General features: G+C 39.7%; 1 protein-coding gene across 4 annotated transcripts in view; it reads left to right on the forward strand.

Moving 5' to 3' along the window:
• akt3a (v-akt murine thymoma viral oncogene homolog 3a) overlaps positions 1-12,486 on the forward strand; it is a 55,439-nt gene that overhangs the window by 20,835 nt on the left and 22,118 nt on the right. For all 4 annotated transcript variants that reach the window (XM_026354504.1, XM_026354505.1, XM_026354506.1 and 1 more), the window contains 5 exons: positions 3,335-3,460; positions 7,041-7,152; positions 9,581-9,725; positions 10,413-10,544; positions 10,730-10,795. In XM_026354504.1, the coding sequence (XP_026210289.1) occupies positions 3,335-3,460; positions 7,041-7,152; positions 9,581-9,725; positions 10,413-10,544; positions 10,730-10,795 (581 nt within the window). The remainder of the gene's footprint in view (positions 1-3,334; positions 3,461-7,040; positions 7,153-9,580; positions 9,726-10,412; positions 10,545-10,729; positions 10,796-12,486) is intronic.

The raw sequence follows: 12,486 nt of genomic DNA on the forward strand, positions 1-12,486 counted from the left end.
TAACTTTAAAAAGTCTGGTTTCATTTTTAAACCTAATTCTGCAGCTCATACCAATAGAGGGACAAACCCATGGGGAAAGTTTGCCACCTGTACCCAATGCAGTGGCTGTGGTTGTTTGTAGTGAACATCTGCTTATTTTCATTGAGTTTTGTTTATTTATTCTAGAGTTTTTGGAATCTGTTAACAATAAAGGTAAAATTAAAAATCAGAAAAGTAGAAAAGTTCAATGGAGAGCACTTCAGAACTGCTGCACAAGTGTGTGTTTTAAACAAGTTAAATACACTTCAGGAAGGTGTATGTTATCTTCCTAAATATCCTCTGTTAGAGGATCTTTGAGATCACCCACGTTCTCTGGTATTACTGATATCTTGTCGTTCTAACAAGAAACAAGAGACTCCTGTTGTCTTAAACACTGTGTAGTGTAGTATTTACTAATTGGCCTTAAGGGAAAAGTAAAGTTGTGCAGAAAACTAAATGAAACTGAAGTGAGGAGTCCGAGAGAGATGGTGTGGGAAGGAGACCGGCTGTTCTGTTTTCTCCAGCAGTCCAAACTAGAGACATGTGGCTCCCCAGACAAGCTGTCCAGAGTGGGAGAGCTCGCTGGACTCATTACAGGCAAGGCCAAGACGGGATAGCTTGACAGAACACCATTGGATCATTCGGAGTATTGGAACGATTGAAACAGAATTGTGTTAGTTTGTGTATGTGCATAAGTGTCTGTGTTTCTCTGGACCTGCATGTGTGGACAACTGTCCATCTCCTCTCTCCATCTGTGCCACCCCTGGTTGCCCCCTCCTCCACCCCCCAGTGGACATGAACACACAAACACATACTCCAGACACACACGTATACATGCTGCTCAGAAGGATTGCTTAAATGTTTTCAGTTGTACTGGACAGCTGAGCGATGAAGTGGCCAGCCACAGGCTTCCATTGGTTGGACACTTCCTCTAGAAACTGACTCAGAGAAATGACTGGATTTGGACCAGAAAGCCAATCATCACTGCCAGTTTATAATAGTTTTATCTGTTTAACTTTCTCTTTATCCTTATCCATTTTGTCGTTCAGTACATCTTCACTTTTCCTGTCTATTTGAATGCTGTCTTTTCCATATGCTTACTTTATTCAGTCATTAGTTTTTCAGCTCACTGCTGGAATAGACACACCTGTCACCTGTCAGTATCTTTAACCTTTCAACTTGAGTGCTCACACACATTCACATTTGTTTTTCTGATGTCAGCCTACAGAATCTGAACACAATTAACAGACACACCTATGTGATAGGAAGATACAGGCTCAAATATTTCCCTTAAAACCTTAAATCTTTCTGACACAGTTCCTACAAAACTCATTATTATATATTAAAAATAAGTATATTTACTTCAAATCTATTTTATTTCCTGAAATTATATTGTATAACTTTAGTTTTTATTGTCTGCAGCCCTAGTAGTTTGTGGATTTCTTCATCTCTTTACAGTGTTTTTAACAGTATATGTTGAAAAAAAAAAGCCACCAAAAATGTCAAAGTCCCCTAAATTCTGGTTCTGGTTCAGGTCTGGTTTGGTATTGTTTGGTCTGAATTAATGAGATGAAATTTTCTTTTTGGCCAATTTTAAACCCAAACCCAACCTAACCTTCTCTTGCTTTGCTTTCCATAAATGACTAAACTTTTCCTATCTCTTCCTTGTCCCTCTCTCTCTGTTCTTCCTCCTACCTTTCCCCTTCACCCCAACTGACAACACACTGTTTATCAGTTGCAAATGATCCAAAGAATATGCTTTGTTTCTGAAGAACAGGAGAAGTATTAGGAAAGGAGCAAAGAGTGGGCGGTTTTGTGAAAAAGAGAAAAATAGAGACTCAGAGGGGAAAGGAGAGGTGTGATTTTGTAATCCTGATGACGCACTGGCACTCAGCAGCACTTTCTTATTTATCTGTGTCTTTCTCTATGTCCCTGTGTGGTGGTTCAAATCAGCTGCTAACCCACCCCACCACCACCACACATACACACACACCTCCACCACCAGCAGCACCCAAAGGTACCGGCAGGGCCCGCAGTCGCACGGTCCCTTCAGCAGAGCAGGTGTTTTTCGGCGATGTGTTAACGAGCACGGCCTGCTGTCATTTCCGCTTTAAATGGATGTCACAAATAGAACACACACACATACACATGCTGCTTATTCTCCCCTCCCAGCGAATTAGCCTAGGTGATCAGAGCTGTTACTAAGCTTGTGTGTGTGTGTGTGTGTGTGTGTGTGTGTGTGTGTGTGTGTGTGTGTGTGTGTGTGTGTGTGTGTGTGTGTGCCGCTTATGAGTGTGTTTATGTGTGCATAACATATGCATCTTTCTGTCTGCTAATATGTCTTTACAAGATGTATAAATGTATGTGTGGATGTCAAGGAGCAGGTGTTTAATTAAAAGGGCTTGAAAAGTAGGTAGGCTGAAAAGTAACTGTTGTCTCTTCCTGTGCCCTTTACTTCTACAGTACTTCAACTCTGCATGTCCATGTGAGGGTGCTCCAAGTTTCATGCCTGTGTTTGTACGCATTGTACTTGTCCAACCATGTGTGAATCTGCAAGTGTGTGTACTTTAATCCATGTGTGTATCCATGCTGTTTCCAGTAAGTGTTATCTGCTTCTGTGGTGTGGAAATGTTTGACACTCATGTAATCCTTTAGCGGGTCATCTGATAAAGCTGTGGTGCCACCTTAGTGCCAGTCTGTGCCAGCCAGTTGGGTAATACTCTGCCACCAGCTGCTCAGCAGATGTTGTTATTTGTTGCCACGGTCTAAGAAGGGTTATTCTCTATGTGTAATCTTATCTCATCTCATGTCATCTCATCTCATCTCATCCCATCTCAGCCCTCCTGTCCTATCCCCTTCCTGTGTGTGTGTGTGCGTGCGTGTGGCAGAGGGGTCATCACCTCGACACCTGCCCATGTATCAGCCAGATGATGTTTCTGGCATGGATAGTTAGTGTGTAGTGTTGTGCTGGTAAACATGTTTTTGTAATTTTTTACATGATAATCCGATCTGAATCTGGCAAGCGCTGGGGGAACCATAGAGATACTCTGTGTCTAAACACTACAGTGTGTATATGTGTATGATATCCTTTGGACAGATTATGTCTGTCTAGGGAAAAGTATTTAAAATCACAAGCATCCTCATTGTTGCTATTAATACGTTCCACATATCATTATGGTCATTATAATCACATTACCCTGAGTGCACTGTTGGCTCCAGCATGATTGTCACAGTTGCCCTCATGATCTAAATCCAGTTGTTTGATGTATTTGACTTAAATTTTCCACCCTCTCTTTGTATCCATCTTTTTGTTTAGGTGAATACATAAAGAACTGGCGACCACGTTACTTCCTGTTGAAGACAGACGGCTCTTTCATCGGCTACAAAGAGAAACCTCAGGACGCAGACCTGCCCTACCCCCTAAATAACTTCTCAGTAGCAAGTATGTTACCCGTCGTATCAAAACAGCCTCTTGTTACTGTGCTCTAAATTCTATTGTATCTGTATTAGTTCACCAATTCCATTATTGATCCTCAACTGAAAGATGCAACTATTATGGGGCACTTTTTGTTTTTACTGCCTTGTCATAATTTAGTCAACTCATGAGAGGTATTGAAATATCGGTTGTGGTTTCATCACCCAGAGTCACAGTGAAATGGTACAACAGTTATTGCATCAGTTTTACCCATGATGTGTCAAAACATCTTGTCAGACATCTTGTGAGGACTCACAGTGTTCATATGTTTTACAGAATTCACTTAGGACTCTAATTAACCATTTATCAGTATATCATCTGTCTGCACCTGGTTAACAAGCTCCACAGAGTCATTGACATGTGCAATTAACCAGCTAATGAGTTAACAAGATTAATTTTAATGTCTCCCAGTCTCATTACCACCAACATTGCCTCTCATTGTTCATACAGTAAATGCAGATTGCTTTACAGGCATTGAAATAAAAATGGTGGTAATCCAAAATCTAACAGAAGAAAAGTACAGTACAGTACAGATGGTTGTGAATTCACATCAGCTTTAGTTTTTTTTTTTTTTTTACTTTACTTTTTGATTACTGTATCTTGCAGAGAACATTAAACAAAAAAAAAGTTAAACTGGTCAAGGCAGAACCTGATTAATGTTCGACCTCTCTAAGCTTCTGTACTGAGATAAGTTGACCAGTGTAATATATTGTCTGTTTTAAAATCGGAATGTATCAATCAAATTACTTTTTTTAACAAATATTTGTACAAACACAAAAACATAGAGACTACAATCAAAATGTGGGCCAAAAGAGAAGAGCAAGGTAAATAATAGTGTTACTGTAAATACCTATTTACAGTATAATGTTGTTTTGTCACGTTTTGGTTTAGACCAGATCAATTAATAATAGCAATTAAGTTGCAATGGGGTAAATGCGTGGATAACCCTTTTTGAGTAAATATAATTATGTAATTATTAATTCTACAAAATAAAAGCAAAACTGCACTCATAATATTGGTATATTAGAAACCATAAATGTACTGGAGAAAACACTCTCTATTAATAAATGGATCCTATGCTGTTGCAGTTGTTTGTAATCATCTCTGGTTGCTGAATATAATTAGATAAGTACCTTTTGGCAAGGACTGATGCAGATGTCACTGTATTTACTTGCATAGTATAGTCATAGTTTATTGTTGTATAGGGACCATAGGTTTGAATGTGCTATCTGCCATTGTATTTAAATTAATATATGTCTAATAAAATTATCATGACTAGGAGAGGTGGGAAAAAGTAGTGGAGAAAAGGTGAAAAATGTGTGCAAAAATACACACAGGAAAATTGTGATGAATGGCAGAATCCAAGCTCATACTTCAGAGAAAATGATAAAGAATGGAACATCAAAGGGCCAAGGAGGAAAAAGAAAGATAGGAGTCCAGAAGGGAGGACAAGCACATGGAATGAGCGATGGGAGTCGATCGGAAGGGGCAGAGGAAGATAAAATTGGAGACCTGGGGAGGAGAGGGGAAGAAACGAGAGGACAGAGCTGGAAGGATGATTAGGGTAGCAAGCAATGGATGAGAGCTGGAGAGAGGGATGGAGGGTGAGGCTTTTGCGGATGAGGTATGGGCATGAGGAAGCAAAGATGAGGGAGGAGAGGAGCTTCAGCAGCACTGAACAGACAGGGAGGAGGAGATGAAGACAGGATTGGAGAACGAGGAAAAGGGGGACAGGAAAAGAGTTTGTGAGGAGGACAAGCCAGGCCATACATCCGGCCCCGGCTGCTTGGCACAGCACTGGCACTGCCACATCTGTTGCCCAAAGCTGGGAGGCCAGGTGGCGTGTGTGTGTGTATGTGTGTGTGTTTGTTTATTTGTGTGTGCCTCTGTGTGTGTGTTTATGTGTCTGTGAACAACAGAAGTGGTCAGATGGAACAGAGATGGTGCAGGCCTGTTCCCTGCAGAGGGACTCATACATACAAGCCTGTCGCTCACACATGCACACACACACACACACACACACCCTGATGCATGCACTCACATCCACCGACTAAACTGCTACACAGATTTCACAATTGCTTACTGTAGCAAACAACCTGGTTTCTTTTAACATTCAAACTTTCACTTCTACGTGTGTGTGTGTATGTCTGTGTGTCTGCCTGTCTGTCTGCCTGTCTGTGTTTTTTGATAACAACCATAGCATGACCTTGTTTTCTGGCAGCACAGCAGGCCATCTTCACGGGTCACGTAGTAACTTCCATTCCAGTAACTTGTGTGTGTGTGTGTGTGTGTGTGTGTGTGTGTGTGTGTGTGAGAGAGAGAGAGAGAGAGAGAGAGCTTTTATATTGAAACTCTGTTGTCTATATGACCTGAGTGGTGTTGTCATTAACCTTCCTGTCTATATTTAGGCTGAGCCATGACGTGCTGTGCTGTGCCACACTTAAACAGGAAGTAATTGGAAGAAGAAATAGGAGAGGATGGGAGGTGAGAGGAAAGGAGAAATGGGGAAGAGGAGAGGAAATAAATGGGGGAAAGATAAAGGCAAGAGAGAAGGTGGGAGAATGACAGGAAGAAAAAAAGGAGAACAGAGGGGAGGAGAAAATATGAGAGGCAAATGGAGGGTGATATATGCAGAATGAAGAAGAAGTGGGGGAGATGAGGACAGAAGATGGATCATGATGCTCTTTTACATCAGCTCTTGTCCCCAATAACCACAGAGACTGCTGAGGGACAATGAAGATGCATGCCTTCCCACAGCGAGCTCACAGCCCCATCTGGCTATGTGTGCGTACGTTTCTGCGTTTGTGTACTGTATTATGCATTTGTGTAATAATGGCCTACTGTATTGCCCATTTTCACAGAAATGTGTCTCTTCGGATATTCGCCAGATGCGTATGTGCTGCAACACATAATATGCCTTGGCACAGAAAAGCACCTTTATTTGAGTCATCGGTTGTTGAAGTTATTCCCTATTTTTAAAATAACAAATTAAAATACCAGCTGTATGTTTTCTTAATGATAATGTTAAGGGCAAGTTGCAAATCAACATGAATTTCTGTGGTTTAGAGAGTATCAAAACATATTCTAATGTTAGTAACGGGCAGGGGTACATTATTTCCTTGGTCGTTTTAACCACAGACAGTTTGTCTGGTCAGAGCAGGAAAAGCATGGGTGTTAAATTGACAATAATGTTATTATTAGGTATCTGAGTAAGCCATGAGTGTGACAGTGAATCAACATCCACAACTCAAGCACCCTAAAACACAGAAGCAACCTGTTCCAGTGTTCATATAGGCAATGTTTTCAAATAGCGCTGCTGTAGAGCAGGAGGTAAAGACAATTGACCACTAACCCACTAAAATATAATAAAGTGGAACAATAGCAACAGTAAAACACCAATATACAAAAAAGACACTGCAAATCCTGCTTACATGTTGGTCATCATCACCAACATCTTCCATGTTCTCTAATGTTGTGCTATTCAGGCTTAAAATACCATTTAATTGTACAGAAAAGACAGCTGTGTCTCCCTGGCTGGCTGTTACAGAATGTCAGCTGATGAAGACGGAGAGGCCGAAGCCAAACACTTTCATCATACGCTGCCTCCAATGGACCACCGTCATTGAAAGGACCTTCCATGTGGACTCTCCTGATGAGAGGTACAGTAACTACTCAAAAGATGTATCGTAGTTCTTAAAACATATTACATATATTATTAGTGAGCAATGAAGATCTCAAGCACTGTTTTCTTATAAGATATAAGAGGTTATATTTAGGATATTACTAATATTCAGGCAGAGCTTTCCCAGAGTTTCTTATGTAGTGACTTAAGAAGATTCCTTGGGGCAAACTGTCAAAATAAGTTATTGATTGTACCCCTGTATTATTTCCCTCCATGCAGCATTGAATGAAAAACAAGTTAAAACCTCCCAAGTAAAACTTTTTAAACTTTAGTTATAGGTGAGAACTTTACACACAAAAGATAAAATAGTGGAAAAATACATACAATATCTGCTAGTTAAAAAAAATGATACTGTATATCATGTAGGTAAGTGTCATGAAAGAGTATAGATATGTATGACAAGGTTTGCATCGTAGATGGTTTCTGAGTTTTGTATAAATGTCTGAGGGAAAGAGAGAGGGTGAGCGAGACCGAGTGGAAAGGAGACCTTTCAAGTAGCGTCGGCATAAATTCTCCAGCTGCTCAGTTCCTTTCTGAGGAGCTGAGGTGTTTATCTCCAGAAAATGAACAGCTTTGCCCAGAAGACCACAGATGCTTCTGTGCATCCTTTGAGTCTGTGTGTGTGTTTCTATCTGTGTGAGTGTTGCAGCTGTCTGTCCAACTTTGTCTGTGATATATGTTGCTTTCTGACAGTTTGCCTCCCTCATTTCAGAGTTAACATAAAATGGCTAACTTTCAGTTGTGTTATGTTTTTTATAAAGTTAAGTGAATACAATATGCAAATCTATAGGTGGGTAACTGTAAACTCCAGATGTTCAAATGGGTTGTTGTACAAGTGTTTATCATTGAATTTAAAGTGGGTTAGAAAGAAGTGTGCGTTTGTGCCACAACTGGGTGTATGTGTGTGTGTTACTGTATCTGTTGTACTGTACCACTGCTGGCAGAGCTCCAGCTACCACAGCCCCAACCGTGAGCAGAGAGGGTGGCACATGTTGGCATGATGCCCGACTGTAGGCAGGCCCATTATCTCTCATTAGCAAAAAAAAAACCTCATTATACTGTACAAAAAAACAACACTCTAACCAAGCGAGAGAGCATTTATCTGCTGCCTGACCTTGAGAGAGTTCCCATTGCTTTTTATGTAGCTACACGCACACATACACTCTCATCATGGGTGCCCATTGTTGTAGATGGAGCGTAACTTGAGTTTGCCCTTGTTTTGGAGTGTGTAGGGTATGCTCAGAAGTCTTTGCAGTAGAAAGGGATTCAGATCTTAAAAACACACTGCTCTGTTTAGGTTCAGATGGATGTTCTTCCAGATCCCTCAAGGAAACATACGGGCATCTAACTCAAAACAAAACAAAAGACACAAGGGTGATCGTTTGGGAGTCAAACAGGTTTCATTATTTATGATCTTCTCACAGCTTACACTGGGTAAGTGTATTTGAAAGCGCACGCTTGTAAATCCTGACTTGCTTCTCCGGAGTCCTGAGGATTTCCGAATATTTGAATGTCATCTTGGGTTCACCTCAGTTCAGGATCTTTAGTGTTTTCTGCTAACATGTAACCCCTGCATGTGGCACAGGATTAACACTGTTTGAGAAAAGATCAGAGGGGAAAAAATTTCAAGGAAGAATTCTTCCTCAATACACATCGGTTTTGTGGAAACAGCATATTCATTATTTGACTTTATGTTTAAAATTAGAAATGTTATCGATAACCAAAGTGATTATGTTGAATATGAATATGAAGTTAACCAGGTTTACAATCGGAGGACGTTGATAGACCAACTTCAAGTTCTGTATTAGCCTAATTTACTCTAAGCGTTCTCTTCATCCATTTTTTACAGAGCAGAGGGAAGCTTGGCTGCGCATAAACCATTATATTCATCATCGTTAAATACATTTAACGTGTCTGCTCATCCTGATGCATGGCTGGCCTTTCGCTACACATGAGACACACACACATACAAAATCAAACTCTCATTTTTCCTCAGCAGATGTTGAACCGCACCACTAATGGAAAGTCAATGGGGAGGAACAATGTTAGCAAACAACAATGCATTGTTCCCTCTAATGCATAGACATGTGATTGGGCACACACACAAACACTCAGTCTCTCCCACAGACACATACTGTACACACACAGACTGGTAGACATTAGTTCTGCTCCGTGATCATTGCTCATTTGACTGATTCTCTAGTTGACCATGTTTCCTCTCTGTTGAACAAATAGGTGTTTTTGTTAATTGAAAACACTTTAAACATGTTTACGTGTACTAGACAACCTACTGGAGATTGTGACATATATAAATTATATTTTGCAAAGATTAATCTTATTTCCTGATTAATAATTTTGTCTGATAAAAGTCACAAACTTTGTTTTGTTGTGTGCTATAAACCCAGAGATGAGTGGACAGAGGCCATCCAGATGGTAGCTGACAAGCTGCAGAGACAAGAAGAGGAAAGGATCCAGTGCAGCCCAACTTCCAACATCGACAACATGGTTGAGGAGGAGATGGACATCTCCACCACACACCACAAACGCAAAGTAACATGTGACAACTTACAAACACAAAGTCACTCTCACACAGTCTATACTCGAAATACAGAAATTATTACAGATGTGCTATTGTTGTTCATTGCCAAATAATGGGTTATTAACTTTGACAGCAAGTAATTTAAAAAATTGTCCCCTCAGTCACAGGTTTGTGTCAACTAATGAAAAAGCCACTGTAACAACAGGGGTGTAAATTGGTTTTCCCAAATTGTAGTGCTGTCATGCAAAATAACTCTTGTAAATGTTGCCGGAATGAAAGGTAAACTAAATTGGTAAACTACACATTTAGAGGCTCCTGCAGGCTTCACTGTTCATTACACCCCACATATATCAAGTAGAGAAAGTTGGCAATGTCTGGCCAGATTAGTAATCCTGTTTTCGGTTGTAAAAAAAAAATGTGTTGCCAATTTTAGATTGCATTTTGTTTATGTAAACCTCTTGGCTGCTTTTGTTTAGATTTAGATTTGTTATTTAGGAAGTTTAGCTTCTTCTGTGACTAAAATTGGTTTGTTGAGAAAATGTATTGATGCTCAATTGCAGGCCTTGCAGGTGTTTTGTTGTATTTGCAAGACCCTACACTGCCAGTGGAAATAAAATCTTCCAAACGCCATTACATAACTATTCAGCTCAATGCATAGATGAATCACTGACACTGGTCTTCTGTGTTTATTTCCTCAGACAATGAGTGACTTTGACTACCTGAAGCTGCTGGGAAAAGGAACCTTTGGCAAAGTGATTCTTGTTCGAGAGAAGGCCAGCGGGAAGTATTACGCCATGAAAATCCTTAAAAAAGAAGTAATTATAGCCAAGGTCAGTCTGACAGAGACTATTCACCTGTTGGGGTGGGTTTTTACATCTTTTTAACTAAATTTCGACAAAAATAAACATATGGCAATAAATTGTTTTTTATTTTAAAATTTTGAGTACGTCAGATGTCAGTATCTGCTCTTCATTTAAGTTGTTTGATTATATTTTACTGGATAATGTCTGTACAGGATGAAGTGGCTCACACACTCACAGAGAGCAGGGTACTGAAAAACACCAGACACCCGTTCCTCACTGTAAGTACTTCATTCACACAACTAGTTTAAATCCAGACAGTGGCCATCTAAAGCATTCAGAACCCTTCACTTTTTGCACACAAGTTTTATTTTAAATAGTTAAAGTCAGTCTCCATCCAGTAACCCATGATGACAAATACAAAGCATGTTTTTAGAATTTCTTTTGTTTTGCAAATTCATTAAATATATATATTTAAATATTTTTTTCTTTCTTTTTTTTTTTGTTTTAAATGAATTCAATACTTTGTAGAAGCCCCTTTGAAAGCAGGCCCATTTTTGAGTCTTTCTTGTTCACACCTGGATTTAGGCAGTTCATCTCCTTCTTCCTGGTGGATCCCAGCTTAGGAATATTGGTTGGGAAGCCCCTGAGAGCTGCCATCTTCAGATCTCTCCACAGATATTCTATGGGTTTTAATCTGAGTTTAGGCTGAGGTCCTCGAGGACAGTCGGAGAGACTTGTCCTGAAGTCATTTTAGACAGTATGTGGAGCTCTACACAAAAAGACAAATTTTAGGTTGTATCAGGGAATCTTTTGCCTTATGCTCCAGAGTACTTTAAATACTGTTTTCTCATGTTGACTTTTATCTAGCTACTTTATCATAAATTCCTGATTTATGGTTGTCCTTCCACCGGTTCTTCCATTTCTGTTCAGGAAAGACAAACTCTAGAAAGTCCTGTTAGTTTCAAGCCTGTTCTATTTCACAGTAATTTAAACCACTGTGCTCCCAGCAATACTCAAAAGTTTAGAAATTCATTGTATTCCATTTCTGAGGTCTATGTCTTAACTTGTTGTATATAAAAGATCTGGAGTTGGAATAAGCGACACCTTTTACACTATGTCCATTCAACGCAGTTCTCCATAGGTGGAACCCCAACAGGACCTCACCACAAAACTGTCAGTTTTAACAATCTAAAATTAAATCTAGTGTGCAAAAGGTGAAGAGGTCTGAATACTTTCTGAAATGACTATAGTTGCAGATGCAAAAGGACAGACATCTTCAAGAGTGCATGTCACATGTGTGCACAGACAGCATGTTTATTCTATATATACCTTAGTCTCTTGAGGCTAATTAGGAGTCACACAGCAAATTGTTGTACATTAACGACCACATCTGTTAGCTTCACACCGTTTTTAATATACATAAACACACTTCTGCCGCTGCTCACTTCTATCATGCTATCTAGAGACACATTCATATACTGTATACAATCAATGTGCACACACATGCACTGTCATGAGAGCAATTATGGTTCACATCTGAGTTTACCCCCTGTCACACCTGCAGCCACAAAGAGACTCCAACCAACTGTTCTTTTGTTTGGCAGCTATGTCCCCTGAAAGAAAACACATGCACACATGGGCATGCACACACACTCCTCCTTCACGAACACATACTTGCTTTGAAATAAGCAAATACACACAAACAGTTTGGAGCAATGAATGATCAAGTTTTGCTGTTTTAGCCAGAATGGGACCAGAAATCTAGTTGTTCACCATACAGGAGTGCATGTACTGTACAATAGAAAAAGCAATGTGATATTTGTAATGTCAAGAGTACATTATGTGTTATTTGGCAAACTGAATTTATCTATCTGTGCTTATGTGTGTGTTTCCACAGAATTAGTGGATAAAACTTGTTGGTAAATGCATAGTTTACTACTTTTTTTAAGATTTTATTTTATGCCACTGT

This window comes from Anabas testudineus, chromosome 15 (genome assembly GCF_900324465.2).
Source record: "Anabas testudineus chromosome 15, fAnaTes1.2, whole genome shotgun sequence".
NCBI lineage: Eukaryota > Metazoa > Chordata > Actinopteri > Anabantiformes > Anabantidae > Anabas > Anabas testudineus.